The sequence below is a fragment of the Manacus vitellinus genome, unplaced genomic scaffold, assembly GCF_001715985.3.
Source record: "Manacus vitellinus isolate BGI_N305 unplaced genomic scaffold, ASM171598v3 scaffold_45_pilon, whole genome shotgun sequence".
Taxonomy (NCBI): Eukaryota; Metazoa; Chordata; class Aves; order Passeriformes; family Pipridae; genus Manacus; species Manacus vitellinus.
The window spans coordinates 227478-245336 of record NW_021940571.1 but is presented as its reverse complement, the minus strand read 5'-3'; the positions used below and the strand labels follow the sequence as shown (position 1 = coordinate 245336).

General features: G+C 39.1%; 1 protein-coding gene across 1 annotated transcript in view; it reads right to left on the bottom strand.

Moving 5' to 3' along the window:
* Positions 1-17687, bottom strand: part of RNF13 (ring finger protein 13) — a 32670-nt gene extending 14983 nt beyond the window's left edge. The window contains exons 1-7 of the mRNA XM_008927788.3: positions 17664-17687; positions 13128-13255; positions 10214-10294; positions 7310-7435; positions 4841-4928; positions 2941-3031; positions 2378-2483 (exon numbers count right to left, since the gene is read on the bottom strand). Coding sequence (XP_008926036.1) covers positions 2378-2483; positions 2941-3031; positions 4841-4928; positions 7310-7435; positions 10214-10294; positions 13128-13241 — 606 coding nt within the window. The 5' untranslated portion in view covers positions 13242-13255; positions 17664-17687. The remainder of the gene's footprint in view (positions 1-2377; positions 2484-2940; positions 3032-4840; positions 4929-7309; positions 7436-10213; positions 10295-13127; positions 13256-17663) is intronic.
* Between the last annotated feature and the right edge of the window lie 172 nt (positions 17688-17859).

The window sequence follows — 17859 nt, the reverse complement described above, 5'->3', positions numbered from 1 at the left end:
GTAAAGAATTAGAAAGTTATAAGGAAAATATAGTTTTTCTAATCACCTCATACTCAGACTTTGCAGTATAATTCAACATAAAGAGGATGGCATATACTACATTAATAAAGTGTTAACTATTATGGTAAGACATATGGAGACTAATCAAGAAACCAGAAGTACAATGGCCTAAGAAGCACCAACACAAACTCAGCACTTGTCAATTAACCAGGGAACACAAGGAAAGGTCTGTGTGACCCTAGCACAGACCTATCACACAAAATAGCTGGTTTGCTCTGGTAAGGAAAGAGCACACAATGTGCTACAGCTGAAAGGTTCCCAGAAGTAGGAAACTCTGGCAATATCAACCTCGAAGCAGTCTTTGGACTGTTTTTAGGTGGCTGAGTTAGCACTCCACCACTGACAATGCTGGAGTAGAAACTCTCCTAATCTCACACTTTACATCTGCTGAAAACTTCAGCAGCTTCTCTTATGGGAAACACATCCTCTAGACACAGGATACCCTGGCACAAGTCCCACTCCCCCAGGCTGTGACTTCAGGGTTGACCACCTCCTCCAGCCCTCCTCCCCAGGGCTGGAGCCACCCTGAGCTGCCAGCACCCTGCACTGCCTGCCTGAGCTCTGAAAGGAGCAGGCTGGTCCTTCTCCCATTGCTAAAATGGGCTTGCTTCCTTGGTCAGCTCTCTATATCACCTGAGAAGGAGCTTCTTGATTAACTAGATTAATGTTGGTTAATTTGTAATTGGGTTGGTATTATTTAGATTCCCCTCTTTCAAGTCTCTTCACAATAGATTGTGATTACCAAGAATCAGAGAAATCCAGACTGGACTCTCTAAGGTTTTGCCTACCCTTCCTGTGAAATACCTCTCCTCAGAAAATCACCTTCTTGGGCTGTGTTTGTGATAAGTTGTACTTATCACAAGCGACGGAAGCTTCCAGACACCAATGCGCTGGAACAGCCTTCGGCAGATTCCTACAAGATTTCCACTAGTTTACATCATATCTAAAGCTAAAGCAAATTATTGTGCAGGTAAAGAGCAGTGAATTGCCAGAAAATAAGAATATAACTAATGTGTTTTATGCAAATAAAGATCATTAGAAGTTGCATTGCTATGGGCTCGAGAAATTATTGCTACAGTTCTAGATATATCCTTAAGCTCTCAGTTTTCACTGACAACTTTAGATAAACAGAGATGTCATCACCTGTGTAGAAATAATTATACATAATAAGTGATATAATTATATATAAACATACATATTAACTGTGAGTTTAAATATATGTTTATATACACAGTTTATATATAAACATACATATTTTATATAACATATACAGTATACAGTGTGTATACATGAACTGCCAGTTTAAATGTACTGTTTACATATAGTCTTATACTTTATCCATAAATATATATTATTCATAAAGTTTAACCTGAAACAAAGAGAAGCATTTTTGTTTGGAGTAACTGTTTTTGTAATAATACCCCCTTTGGCAGAAAAGCTGCACCGGCAATATATTCTTTGCCGAGTTTGTGGTGACAGGCACAACATTACACAGCCTGCAACAATCAAAAGCAATAACTGAAAATTCTACAGTGATGTGCTGCAAGCCAATGATGACTTGGGTCCCCAAGGTTCCCCAATTCCTCCAGCACACACTGCTCAGGGTACACGGCTTCACACAAAGCCTTTACTCTGCTTTAACCACACTGGGCCGTGTGGCACCGACTGCCCTCGCCAGAGGGGTTTTACACAAACCACACACCACCACATTACAGGTCACAAAATGCAGCCACAGACTGGCTTGTCTTTAATCCTGCCATACATTCTTANACAGATTCCAAAAAGTGGGATGCTAAGTATTCTGAAATAACATACAGCTCTGCTATCTTACCTTTTCAAGGAGAGATGTCCCAACTGAGAACTTCTACAGGCAGTGCATGTGCTGTGAGATGTGTACTCTGTGCTTGCACTGATCACTACCCTGCAGTATAAACCAGTGAGCCCTGCACCACTGAGCAGTGGCACTAATGATTATCAAGCCTGGTAAAGCAGGACATGCTCTTGGTGTACAAGAGCACAAGGACAGGTCACCCTGTATGGGGCCAAAAAGCAAGGGCTTGTGCAGTGCAAGAGTGGCAATGAGAACAATTCCCTGTAAGTAGTTACAAGGCAGAGAGAACACCCGAAAGGCTCATGATGTGTCTTTGACAAAATTCTGCACCTATTTATTTTACCAAGAAACTAAAGGATTCCAGGTGAGCATGGTACACACAGTTGTCACTGTTCCCTTACTGCATCCCTTCCTTAAACCTCAGTATGTGACAGTTCCCTGATGACCTGTTTGAAAGAAAAAATGTTATCAACAGAAGGAACTTACCATAAATATGACGATGAGAATAAGACAGATCCCTACTATTATTAAGAAGGGGATTAAGTAGTACTCCAAAGGAAGACTGAACTCTGGGATTAGCACAACATGGCCACTGTGGGGAGGAAGAATAAATACGATTTAAAAAAAAAATTAAAAGAAAAGGTTGTCACTAGACACACTACAGGAATCTTATCTGTGCACAACAACACAGAAAATTCAGCCGATATGCACACAATGTAAAGTCAATTAAATAAAAGGATAAAACTGTTTCTTAGGACATTTTTGGAGTTAAAACTACTTCCTGATCTCAATCATAAATCTAGAGCAACCAGGAAAACCACCTCACAGTTGCTTTGACAGCAGAATGAAAAAAAAATAACATGATATCAAAAGATACAGTGAAATCATTCTTATTTACTAAAGCATTGTGGGTTGCTCTCAGGCACAAGATTTTACCTGGAATACCTATAGCCTCTGTTATCACAAAATCCTATTTTAAATCTATAAATAATCAAAAGAGGCAATGACCTGATGCAAGGAATAACACAGCTGAATGTTAGGTAACCTACCCCTTTTCGTAAGTAAATTCTTCTTTAAGAGAATTGGCTGACGTCTCACCAATAAAGACAGAAGGAATGTCAATCTTCTTTAAAACTTCAACTGTATACAAAAAAGCAGGAAAATAAAACTATTATTATGTGGACACTCTATGGGAAGTCTTGAGACATAAGACTTAGCATTATGAGACTATCCCAACAGAAGACATATTAGAATAGTGACATACAGACAAATGTACATGCATGCTGCAGCTTTACATCGTACAAATGCTATTATTTTTCCTAAACAATTTCTAAGGACTTTATTTTAGGTATAAAAATCAAAATTCCTAATGGAATATTAAAGAGAGCATAAAACCAAAATATTTTGACAAGAAAGTCATCACCAGAGTAAGTTTAACCAGAACACCACTCTTTACTCAGAGAATTGATACAAGTCACACAGTTCCACTGATTTCCAGAATTTCTGACAACTTGCATGATTTTGTGATCTGGTTCTGTAAGTTTTAATAAATCTGTCTTCCCTCCTTTTCACTCTAGACATAAGTAAACATACTGGAAACAACTGCAGTTGAGGTCAAAAAGAAGAAAGAAGAAAATGAACAAGTCCCAATCTTTATTTCAATCTCAAGAAACTGGATGAACTGTCTTCTACTTCTCTGCTTACTGGTGAAGGCAATAATAAATGAAAAATTATTGAAAGATAAATCCCATATTCCAGAAAACCTTCTCCTCAGCTTCACCTTATACTGATTTGCCCCCTACTGCTTCACATTTAAGGCTCAAAGTAACCTGAGTTTAGACCGTATCGAAGCAGTCAGGTTCCTCAAGTGTCACTTCACACTTCCAGATCTGTGTTTGTTGGGGACTTGTTCTACATGTTGATTTCTCAGTGAAACATGAAAATAAGATTTACACCGGTTAAGAATTCATTAAATCCACTTTCACATAAGTGCCTGGGTTACTCAGATCCCATTTAGTTTGTGAGAGTTCATTCCTAGTTTACTCAGTGATGGTTCCACTGGGAAAGAATTTATTTTCCTCTCATTTATGTTCTTGTTCCATACTGAGCAAGTTCAAAAACTGGACAAAATAAAGAAATGTCACAAAGAAAGTCATAGCAGCACTACAGACAAAAAACACACACCATAAAACAAACTCAACATTTTGACTAGACTACAAGATGTTCTGAACATATTCACTTCATGAAGGTTAAAACTGGAACAGCTATCATGAGAATCAAATAGTAAATCATGCACTGGTCTCTAAACATTCTTTTTCCAACTGAAAAACTGAAAATAAGTACATGTGATATGTATTCCTATGAAACTCGAATCCATTTGTCCAGAGGAACAGGAAAACATACCCAACAGTGCAATAACAAAATGGAACCACTAACAATCACGGTTTGACTCCATGATCTCAAGGGTCTTTCCCAACCTAAATGGTTCTGTGATTCTAAATACTAAAAAGCTGTATTTTAAAGTTTCATTTCCTTCCAAATGCATTTTTTCCTACTTTCCCTATATTTCTACTTAATTAACCACACATCAGCTATTTTCCACATCAGTCATATAAATCTCAGATTTAACCATTTAACCCAGAACACTTGAACTAAAATTTGGAAGAAAACCACAAGAAATGCTCAGAGAAGGTAAAAATCAATGCCACTAATCATACACAAGTATACATATATGTTCTTATACAAATATCTCCCATTTTTAAATGTTAAAAGCAGGAGGATTTCTGTTTAGGGAGGGGTTGTTTCTGGTTTTGTTTCTTGGGGGCTTGGGGAGGTTTTTTCTTTGGTTGGTTTGTGCTGGTGGGGTTTTCAGGTCTTTGGTGGTGATGCTCTTGCCAGTGGGTGAAATGATTTTTCAAACAGGAGAGAAGAAGTGATACCTGTACTTACTGTCGTTGGATCCCATGCTTATGAGGTCATCAGAATCAACATTGTGAACTATAGCTGCCTTGTATCCAGCTCTCTGGGCATTTAAAACCTGTAAGCCACACAAAATACTTATTGGAAAGACTACTGCTTCCAAACACAGTAACCTGTCTGTGCCCTGAGACAAGGTACACTTCCAGGAAGTTATTAATATGTATACAACATCATTTGCACTTATAAAACAAGTGTCTCCTTTCGAAGCAAAATCATATCATTACTCTTATACTCATGTAACTATGTTATTTTTCCAGAAAACCAATACTGTTTGTAGGTAGTGTTTATATATACTAAAAATAGAGTTAAAAACTTTCTATGGGTAGTTAAAAACAATATTTGATCACAATTGAAAATAAAGGCACTAATGTAATCTAGAAATTACCACTCGATAAATGTGGAATATCTCACCTGAAATCCCAGGTATCAGAAGCTTTCTCACGGAAAAGGGCAAAAATTTTAAGTGGGTACAAAGCTGTTACCATCCTGTGCACTAGTTAGGTTTCTGAACTATACTCACATTTTTGCCAATACAAGCAAAGTCCAAGATCCATGTAAATGGCATTTACTACAGTGACTAACGTAAACATAGATAAGTTACAACTATTTATCTTGGATACTGCATCCACCACAGTATAAAAACCCCTCACAAGCTGCAAAAAGCATTTAGAGGATCTTGAGAAACATTTGGGTTTCATCCTAACAATACTGATTCTCTTCCCATATTGCTAATGACTGTATTTCAAACAACAGGACGATGTTATTGGAAAATGTAGAATGCAGACACCTTGAGAAATCCCAATATTACAAAAAAAAAAAAATCCATTTAAGATGTCAGCATAGATGCACGTTTGGGGGTTTGGTCAATATTACATCACCACAGAAAATATCCATAAAGAAATCAAGATACAGCTATGCACCTACATTTTAGTTTTCAACGTAAAACAGGAGAGATGGGACTTTTAAATTAACTCCAGTTTTTGTTAAAACCTGCATTCTGTCAGTCATGTGGTTAATGGGTAATTTAACTCACATCTTGGCACACGTGCAACTTCCTGGCAGAAACCTCAGGGCAAAATGCTGTACTGGGCATGCAATTATATGATGCAACGCTGCAATAGTACTAACAACGTGCTAGAGGTGAATTCACTGGCCAGTGAGCACACACATACACACAGTCACCTTGGTAATGCTGATTGATCCACTTGCAGCCTTGCTCTTTGTCTAATATGAAATGTGTGAGAATCCCCTTTTCCATCAATATTACATGAAATATAAAACATAACCAAAAACCTCTTACATACAGAGCTAATTGGACTCAATCCTTAAAGGACGGACCATGGAAATCCCTCAATGGCAATGCAGAAATCTTCCAAATTCTAATCTGCTCCTTTAAGCATGTCTCCAGAAGCAATGCTGTCCCATCAGTGTTTGGACAGCAATTAGACCAGCAAAGAGGACATGGAAACCAGCAAGTAACCCTTTGCCCTTCCTTTTCCCTACTGAGCCATATGCACATGCAGTGGGAGGATTCACAGGACAGAATGTGTGCCATTCCTGAGTTTGATGTGAAGTCAGATTACACGAGTAGTGAGACTGCCTCTGCAGCTGGAATCTACAGTCTGGGTAGAATTTACATGTTTAAATCACCACATAACCAAACAGCAGAATCTCCATTTAGCTCATAAAAGTCAACAACAAACTTGAAGAGTCCCGTTTTCCCTAAGACATCCTTAGCTATAGCATGTAAAGGGGTCATTTTCACAAAAACCATATATTCTATCCAAGCACAGATAATTCTAATTTTGCATTTTCAAAATCAAAGAATGTTAAAGGTTGGAAGGGACCTTAAAGATCAGTGCACTGGAGTGGGTCTCGAGAAGGGCAGCAAAGCTGCTGGAGGGCCTGGAGCACGTGTCCTGTGAGGAGCAGCTGAGGGAGCTGGGGTTGTTTAGTCTGGAGAAGAGGTGGCTCACGGGTGACCCTGATGAAGCTCAGGGATGACCATTCTCTACAACTGCCTGACAGGAGGCTGTAGGCAGGTGGGTGTCGGGCTCTGCTCGCAGGCAATCAGCAATAGGACAAGTGGACAGAGTCTTAAGTTGCACCAGGGGAAATTTAGGTTGGACACGAGGAATTTCTTCACAGAAAGAGTGGTTAGATATTGGAAGGGGCTGCCCAGGGAAGTGATGGAGTCACTGTCCCTGGAGGTGTTTACTGACACTGGACGTGGCACTCAATGCCGTGGTCTAGTTGACAAGGTAGGTCAGACTTGATCATCTCTGCTTTATCTGCCTGGAGACAATAAAATTCTCCCTCCCCTTCATATCAGTATCTACCCTACTGTTAGCTATAGATATTTTTCTGAAGTACCAGTAAATTCTTTGAAAGAGAGAGGAAAAAAGAAATAATAATAAAAACCAATTTAAGAATTCTTACCTTGACATCGAAGTTGCACTCCAGCCTTCGGATTAACACAATAAAAGCACCAGAGGAGTTGTCTCTCAGTGGAGGTGGGGCTATAGGCTCACACGCATTCTCCGGTTTGGAATTTATTAGAAATCCCTAGAAAACATGAACAGAAACAGGAGCTTCTTTTCTCTTTGTCTTAACAAAAGAGTTGGTAGACAAGAATAAAACCACATTTTCATACAATAGCTAAGCAAATTCTTATCATCAGCTTAATCCTATATTGCAGTAAGATTTCTGCTACTTCCCTATTTATTTTAAGTCATCAGAATCTTTATGTCTGTAAAGAATTAGAAAGTTATAAGGAAAATATAGTTTTTCTAATCACCTCATACTCAGACTTTGCAGTATAATTCAACATAAAGAGGATGGCATATACTACATTAATAAAGTGTTAACTATTATGGTAAGACATATGGAGACTAATCAAGAAACCAGAAGTACAATGGCCTAAGAAGCACCAACACAAACTCAGCACTTGTCAATTAACCAGGGAACACAAGGAAAGGTCTGTGTGACCCTAGCAAAGACCTATCACACAAAATAGCTGGTTTGCTCTGGTAAGGAAAGAGCACACAATGCGCTACAGTTGAAAGGTTCCCAGAAGTAGGAAACTCTGGCAATATCAACCTCGAAGCAGTCTTTGGACTGTTTTTAGGTGGCTGAGTTAGCACTCCACCACTGACACTGTTGGAGTAGAAACTCTCCTAATCTCACACTTTACATCTGCTGAAAACTTCAGCAGCTTCTCTTATGGGAAACACACCCTTCTAGACACAGGATACCGTGGCACAAGTCCCACTCCCCCAGGCTGTGACTTCAGGGTTGACCACCTCCTCCAGCCCTCCTCCCCAGGGCTGGAGCCACCCTGAGCTGCCAGCACCCTGCACTGCCTGCCTGAGCTCTGAAGGGAGCAGGCAGGTCCTTCTCCCATTGCTAAAATGGGCTTGCTTCCTTGGTCAGCTCTCTATATCACCTGAGAAGGAGCTTCTTGATTAACTAGATTAATGTTGGTTAATTTGTAATTGGGTTGGTATTATTTAGATTCCCCTCTTTCAAGTCTCTTCACAATAGATTGTGATTACCAAGAATCAGAGAAATCCAGACTGGACTCTCTAAGGTTTTGCCTACCCTTCCTGTGAAATACCTCTCCTCAGAAAATCACCTTCTTGGGCTGTGTTTGTGATAAGTTGTACTTATCACAAGCGACGGAAGCTTCCAGACACCAATGCGCTGGAACAGCCTTCAGCAGATTCCTACAAGATTTCCACTAGTTTACATCATATCTAAAGCTAAAGCAAATTATTGTGCAGGTAAAGAGCAGTGAATTGCCAGAAAATAAGAATATAACTAATGTGTTTTATGCAAATAAATATCATTAGAAGTTGCATTGCTATGGGCTTGAGAAATTATTGCTACAGTTCTAGATATATCCTTAAACTCTCAGTTTTCACTGACAACTTTAGATAAACAGAGATGTCATCACCTGTGTAGAAATAATTATACATAATAAGTGATATAATTATATATAAACATACATATTAACTGTGTTTAAATATATGTTTATATACACAGTTTATATATAAACATACATATTTTATATAACATATACAGTATACAGTGTGTATACATGAACTGCCAGTTTAAATGTACTGTTTACATATAGTCTTATACTTTATCCATAAATATATATTATTCATAAAGTTTAACCTGAAACAAAGAGAAGCATTTTTGGTTGGAGTAACTGTTTTTGTAATAATACCCCCTTTGGCAGAAAAGCTGCACCGGCAATATATTCTTTGCCGAGTTTGTGGTGACAGGCACAACATTACACAGCCTGCAACAATCAAAAGCAATAACTGAAAATTCTACAGTGATGTGCTGCAAGCCAATGATGACTTGGGTCCCCAAGGTTCCCCAATTCCTCCAGCACACACTGCTCAGGGTACACGGCTTCACACAAAGCCTTTACTCTGCTTTAACCACACTGGGCCGTGTGGCACCGACTGCCCTCGCCAGAGGGGTTTTACACAAACCACACACCACCACATTACAGGTCACAAAATGCAGCCACAGACTGGCTTGTCTTTAATCCTGCCATACATTCTTAACTATCTTTAATCGAGGACCATCTAACTGAGCAGCATCTACACTTATGCTTTGGAACTGGCTATTACAGAATCTGACAGATTGTGTTTTACAACTTGCATACTAATAAATCTTAATTACAAGCATTGAAAAAGTATACCACTTTCATCCTATTGCAACCAATATCACAGCAGTTTTTAAACTAATTAAAATCTTAATGCAAAGGAAAAAGTTTTAGTCTAATATTCAGGACTAAACTTGTTATTACTTCTACACAGGTGATGACACCTACCTTAAATAAGACAGAGCTGTCTAACAGTTTAAAAGGTTAAAATCAAAGCTCCTTATATCTATTTTTGATGTATTCAATTGGCTCACTACTTGGGTAAATCACTTAATCACCGTCTGTTATACAGCTCTAACACCACTTCTCCCCATGATAACACCCACTGGGCATGGAAATGAAGTCTGCTCGAGGGGAATTGCAGAGAATTTTGAGTTACAGGAATTGTTACAGCACTTTATTCCCCTTTGCAATTAAAAGGGCAACACACAACTAAAGAGTGACCCACCCTTGGACTTTCACACCAGGTTCATTTTTTGCATAGTGGTTACTCACAACACTGCAACACCAACAATGCTGCAGAGCCAGATTCTGGGGCCATACACACTACACACAGAAGGAACAGGCAACTCTTATCTTTTTTAGTTTACAGAGAGTAAGCAGATACAGTTCTCTTAATACATACTCAGGGCATTTATATATATATATTTTATTTATTTCACCTTCAAGCCTTCTGCTGGTAGTCTGTAGCCAAATCTAGCAGGTAGGTCATCAAAAGTCTGGGTTCCATTTTCAAGGTTGTACTAAGAGAAACAAACAAACAAGCAAACAAATAAAATCAGGTTTGCAACAAGATAGAAATAGTTAGCAAGTGTAAACAGAAATAAACAACACTGCATTCTTTTAGATTAAAATATTTATCAGACATAGGACATCTTGTGACCATGTCAATGAAATCACAAAACTGTTTATTCCACTTGTCTTCCACTCATCCAGTAACATCATTCTTTTCTTATCTAGCTGTCAAAATACAAAAGTAATAGATATTTTGTTAAATTATTTGTACAGTAAATCTTTCTTTCTATTGTCTAAAACTCAAATACCATCATATTTGCAGAACAGAAACTAAAAACTAAAAAAAAAAATCTAAAGAGCTGGAGGGCTTAGGTATAGAGCTTTTATTGGATGGTGATAGCAGGTGTTTTGCCCTGAATTCACTTGTGTACAGGGAAGAACAGCTTTCAACAACTTGTAGGCAAAGAATATGCCACCCCTTCCCAACTCCCTGTTATCCATTCAGGTTAGTAGCTGAAAAGTATCTCTACAGTTTTGTTTTATAGTAACTATGAGCTTTCACTTCAAAACAGAAGAATATTGTAAGGATATAAATCTGTGGAAGCTTTGTTTCATCTTTCCTTGTCCATCTTCAGCAGCTCTATGCCATGCCTGACCAACACAGAAGTCATACCAGAAAAGGTGCAAACTGTAAGTATGCTACAGTTTTTTCATATAAAGCAAAACAAGTATTTCCTGCAGAAGTTGTGAACTCTACAGTAACTGACTTGAATGTGCGTCAGTTATAAGTTGTACTAAATGGTTTAGTGACTCAGAAACGTTTGTCTATTCATTGTATCATCACACTGTCACACACAACAGCCAAGTAAGGATCATGTTTGCTTCACAGGGACATTTTCTACCAGCCAGACTTAGACAGAAGAACTCAAACTATAGTTCAGAGACAAACACTGCTGTGATTTATCTGAACTCTTCCAAAGGAGCAACAGTTTGAAGGAGCTTTCTTCCCACAGACTCTAACAAAATTGAGGGGAAAGAGGTAGGAATGGAGCCAAGTTTCAAGGAAGCTTCCTTGTTCTGTGTAATCAGTGTGCTCCACACAGTCTCTCCTCCCAGCCTTCCACCACACAGAGCACCAGTGCACCACCTTCTTCAAAACACCCTTCCTGAGCTCGTGCCACTGCCAGTTCTTGTTTGAATTACTTGGCAAGCCCCAGCTAAAGCCAAGAGTCAGACACAAACCTATTTATTTTTATTCCTTTTTCATAAAATAACCAATTCTGCCTCAAATGCATGTAACAGCACTTTGCACATACACGATCCTTCATTTGAAGCTGCAACTATGTGAGAACACAGAAGCATAAAGACTCTTAAGTTAGAAGGGAATAGAAGAATTTTGTTCCTTAGTGAACCCAAAACTAGACCAGTTTTGCTAACAAATGGGTAATCGTTAAACTGTGAAATCTCTCAAGATTGTACATGATCTGTACACCAGCAATGCCAAGTGACACTGCTAACATTCTCTCTTCTGAGCATTCCACTGGCTCCTTTGTGCAGTAGTTTTAGAGCCTACTTCAAGATATTCTCAGAATAAATCTGCCACTTCCAAACATCCAAGAATAAAAGACACTTCATTTTTATATGGAATCATTTTAGAATACTGCACACAAAAGCTTAAATAGAAAAAATTAAACTAAACTTCCAAAATGCCCTATTTTTCTTCTTTGAAGTTGGGGGGGTTGTTTGTGTTGTTTTAAATAATCCTTATAAGAGAGGAAGAAGCAAGAATAAAAGTCAAGGTTTTTTTGAAAAGAGGAAGCATGGGCTTGGTGACAGAGGAAAGGGGGATAGGAAATCATGTTTACAGTAGAGTAACAGTTTCAAATGTCACAATAAAATGGTCACATCAGTGTTATAATTCAGCAATTATCTATCTGCATTGCTTCCTTACTTTTTTCCTACAAAAAGTATTGATAGAATAGTAACAACCTGAAGATCCAAATAACATACTTCAGTGTTCATCAACCCCATGCTACCATAAACTTTTAAGAATTTTTATGTTAAAATTTGGCTTCAAGGGCTTGTCACTGTTCTCCCAAGTTGATACAGTATTAAAAACTCCTCTGCACATCACTGGAATAAGCAGAGAACGCAGAGCCAACAGTACTTAGGTTTAATTATTTCAGTAGCTTAAGCTCTATCCTACAAAGACATTTATAACATCCTCCTTAAAACTTCACAACATACCACATTGGTAATAAATAGCAAAACAAAACCTTTTCCTACTGACCTATGTTCATTATACTGTTTATTAGCCTGATGATCTGAAATTCTACACACCCCAAAATTTTTTCCTTAACGATAGCAGATATTTTCAGCTGTTTAAAAAAATAGCCACGTCTAGGTGTAGTACTCACAAAAAACCTTCCTGACAAGGCCTCCAGCACACCCATGAATTATACCAGCCATAGAAGATTACTTATTTACATCCAGGAACTGTACAAAATGGTATCCATCACCAAAACTTAAACTGCTGTCTAAGTCAAGTCATGGAATTCTTTTAACAGGATTATAACATGCTACAGGACATCTGGTCAGAGTGGAACTTTGTAAATGTCTAAGGGAATTAAGTGCTTTCACTGTCATGGTACCTGAGCACATATCATCTACAAAGTTGTTTGAAAATGTACAATTCATTTTTTTATTGAAATAAACTGTTAAGGCAATTCCATTTCAAGCAACATGCTGTAATATTTATTGTATTAACTGATAAATTAATAGAATAGTTAAAAAGAAGATTCGATTTCATAGATATTTCACCTATGTAGAAAATATACTTACTGCTAAAATATCTGCCTCCACAGGTAAAAGATTCAGGAAAGCAAATAACTGCACAGTCACAATAGTGTATATCTGAGTGGCAGACAACATCAGCATTCCTATTGACAACAGCATATTTTATTCAATACCTGCAAGAAAAAAACCAGAGTCAAGGCACATAGCAAATCCTTTGCTCTGTCATTTTATGGGGCTCTCTTGGTAAGTAAACACTTTGCCAGAGAAGTATGTAAAATGTTATTTGACATATACTTTTGAGAAACAAGTCATCTTGAAGTTATATCATTATTTTAGAATAGAAGTCTCTTCTGTCAAGACGTGTAACCTCCACGGGAGGGACTGCATGCAGAAACCACAAAGTTGTAAGAGCAGCACTTCAAAAAGCTTTAGGCACCATACAGCAATACAAGGGATGAATGTTCACATTGTATTAATCATCCTTAGAGACTCTTCATTTTAAACTTCCCTTCTTCCAGCATAAATCCAAATCAGCAAAATACCTCATTTACTTGGAGTAAGTACACTAAAAGCATTTATTCTAAATATACAGTGCTTTTGCAAGTGAGACGAACATGTAACAAACACAAACCAGCTGTATCAACTTCAGAGAAACTCAGAGATGCTCCAACATGACACCTGCTCTGGGCAGCAGCTCTGGTCCCCTGGAAAGTGTGTGCATTTTTGAGACTTTTAAAAACAAGGACACGAGTACTCTGTAAAGTTTGCTTAGATGCATGTCCCCAGCTCCTGACTTTAAAAGGAAGTCAATTCTGCTTTGCTGGTAAGGGCCTGCAAACTTATGCTCTCATAATCCACAAACATATGAACAACATGGCACAAATTTGCAACTAAAATCCACTAAATATTATGTTTAACGTAGTAAAAAATTGTGTTTCTGCTAAGCTTTCATTTCAAATGCTCAATACCACATGCCCACAAGCATTTCCTCCAATGCGGGGCTTTCGGTTCTTACACAAACACAAGGCTGTCCCACAGTCCACACTCACAGGGAGGTAACAATTCCAGTAGTAAAACCCTAAAGTCAAGCACCCAAAACCAGTTGCAGCTGGGTGAGGGGGCGAGATTCAGCCTCAATCTATGCTATCAAGAAATGCAATCTGAACTGCAGGAATGGTTAGCTGACAAAGGGACAGAGACTTCCTGAGAGGAAGGATGTGGAGCTGGGAAAGAATCCTGTCCAGATGCTCATCAAACTTCTCCCCCATTTCCCACGAGCTACATGTAGAGGCATCTGTCCTGTTGGATATTCCCAAAATATAGGACGGATTAATGCCATGCCCCTCTTCCCCTAAAAAAATTAAACTAGTGTTTGTTTTTTCCTACAACTTAACGCTTTCACTTTCTTTTCCCCAGATGTCATATTCTATCAACTTTATTCATCAAAGCAGAACTCCCATCAACGCAGTTTCACCAAGCTGCCAGTATAAGATGTTCTGGATTATTTATTAACAGTCCTTCCATCTAGGGAACCCGAGAGACAACAACTAGTTCATCCCTGTGTCATGTTCCTACAACTGCCCAACTGCCCATCCTACAGAGGTCAGTGGGACAGCTACAGCAACACAAGCTCATGGGGGAAAAGACTCAGTGGGATTCTGCACTGTGATCCACCAGGATGGACAACTGCCTCTGTCTGCCGAATGCGGTCTTAAAAGAGAATATCAAAGAATTCTTTCACACAGAAATTTTATTCAAAACAAAACTACTAACTGAGGTAATTTTAGTGCTTAAGCAACTACTTTTTTGGTTTTCTTTGACAAGGGCCATCTAAACAACTTTAAAGAGCATGGAATAGAAATGGAGAATTACACTATCTCAGTTTCCCCCATTAGCCTTACTACCTCGGGACAGAGTAAGAAATCATCATTAATTCCCAGAAATTCCCTGGCATCCAGAACAGCCCCATGAGAACGGTGGCAGTCACTGCAAGGGAGCAGAAGCCAGGAGGAACCTCCCTCCAAGGTTTCTCTTCTAAAGGCCACAACACACCACAGAACGGGGCCTCTGCTCTGCACCAACAGTCACGACTGACCACCCCTGTGCTGCTGCTACAGGCACAATCCAGTCTGGAGACACACAGTGACCAGCTGCCTACAGAGGAACTTGAGATTCCTCTCAGCCTTAGCTACAGCATGATAAGGGGCAGGCAGCCTCTTAAGAACACAGAAAGCACAGAATATCTTATTCCCCTTATAAATACTCACACCTAAACGTGACCAAGCTAGAAACTTCAATATTCAGAATTCAAATACATGTGATTCAGTACACCTTGAACTCCCGAGTACCAAACAAGCACCAATGAAGTGCTACATTCTGCAGGAAATCTAACCACTTCCACTGCTGGATGTAAGAGAATTGCTCAGTTCACAGATGGATCAAGTCTGGGATTCTTCCAGTCTCAAAGTAAGAGATTACTGGAAATAACATAAAATAGTCACAACAAAAACCAACACAAATATGTGGGATCCAATATTGCTGTAAGAGGTAAAATAATTCATGGACAAGTTTTAAAATAGTATGTGCTTAATAATACAATTATCAGAACACCTGGATCTCCTCTAACTTCTTTAATTGGAGGAATTAAAAGTACTTCCAAATAATTAAACTCAATTAGGCCATCCAAATTGTTCGTATGATTGCTGAAAACCTCCAAATTGCAGCTTCTTATAGAAATGGTTTCATGTGGATTTGTTTTCATTTGACTGTAGATATTTCATTCTGAAAATTTTCTGTTGACTTACCAGAGAAATCACAGCCAACACTACTGCTTTCTTTTTCAGAATCAAGAAACACCTAAGAATTCCTGTCTTCCTGTCCTACCCTTTGTGGGCTTTTCAAGCAAAAAGCATTATCCCATGATGTAAGGTTCCCAATGTTAATTAATGCAAATATCAGAGTCAGATTTGATTTAAACTAACATGAAGAGAATTAGAATTCATTATTATTATTTGGAGGAAATAGTTGATATTTTCAAAAACAGTTCTCACAATTCTGACTTAGTCATTCAGACATATGATGCTTTGTGAAACTTTCAACTAGTTCACGGGAACTGAAGTTACAGTCACAGGAACTGGTAATGAGTTACAAAATTAATGAATTTTTATTGCTAAATTAAGACTTACCAGCTTTTCTCATCAGCCTGCCCTAAAAAAGGAGGACGCTGGTGAAACTGGAAGGACAAAAGAACCATTGTTCGAAAAATACAGCCATTTTTACTATGACAGAAGCAACAATACACTTGAAGCTATCACAACACTTTAACCAACACAGTAAATTCAGCACATACCTTACAACAGAGAGAAAAGCACTAAAGGAGCATTAAGCAAGGTTAGAAAATATCAGAATTAAATTGGTCCTTGCCAACAACATGCACGTACAGTGAAGTTTTCCCTGTCAAAGCTACATACATACAAGTTCTTCTGGGCCCAGGAACTACTGCCTCAAGCACAAGCCAAAAAGCCTTACAATTCCAGAAATTCAGTGGCACTTTGGAAAGCACCCCCCTCTCAGATGAGGCAAGCAGCTCAGAGGACACAAAAATACAGGTGTATGGAATTAAGGGCTACACTGTAAACCGCACACCAAAAGTTAAACCTGACTCTGCAGTAACCTTCAGCACTTTACACCTGATTTTCCAGTGTGTACAGGCAAAGTTGCCCATAAATAACTTTGGGCATTTCTTCCCACTCTGCATCCTAGAACTCACAAACCAAAGCCTGAGGTGCTGCATCCCTCTGTCAGAGACTGAACAGGGCAGAAACACGGATGGGAAAGGTGGGGTGTGCTGGACCACAGCTACGAGCAGCAAGATACCCCTGAAGTAAACACACTAAGCACATTTATGACAGAGGTCACAACAACATTACATGGCTCAAGACACAGACAAGAACACTGGGGCTTTTGCAAATATCCACAAACCAGACGGCACAAACTACATATAGATATCAAATTTTCACACATTTGTATCTCAATCAACTCAAAATGTGTTTCAGAGCAGAAGACAACACAAAGCAATCCCATGTGCACAGTTATGTACGTGCTTCAACTTTCTCATTTCCCTCCTACTTGTGAAAAAACCCCAAGCTTGTACATCTGTATTAAACAATCTTAAATTCTATTTGAAGCCAAACAAGATTATGATCCTTACAGGAATAACAAAAATCATATGAACATACAGAAACTTTGTCCTGACACACACCCAGTGACAACATTCCAAGTAGTTCCATAACCTTCCAAAATTCCATAAGCTACACAGCTAATATCAATAACTGTCATTCACATCCCTCAAGCCCCCAATATCTCTGACTTTTTGCATTTCGATGCCACCACATCACTACTGACCTAAATCTCCATCTCACACCTCTCACAAAACTGAACACTGATGCACACAAAGGAAAATCAGCGTTAGACCTGTTAAGATGAAGGAACAATTCCTCTCAATTCACTTTAACCTTATCACTAGGAATTTGGCTGTCAGCCAGCCAGAGTCCACACTACTCGTTATCCTGCAATACCAACCAGCACCTCGGAGCACAGCCAGCCTCAGGAACCACACACCGGGCTGAGACGCGAAACGCCCAAGCAAGGGTCGAGCTTTCCCCCGGGCCAGGGGTGACGCTCGGGAAGAGCTCCAACAGCTTCCGCTCCGCTCCCTTCCGCGGGGTCGGGCAGCACCGAGGCCGCGGCGGCTCCAGCCGAGCCCAACCCTGGCTCC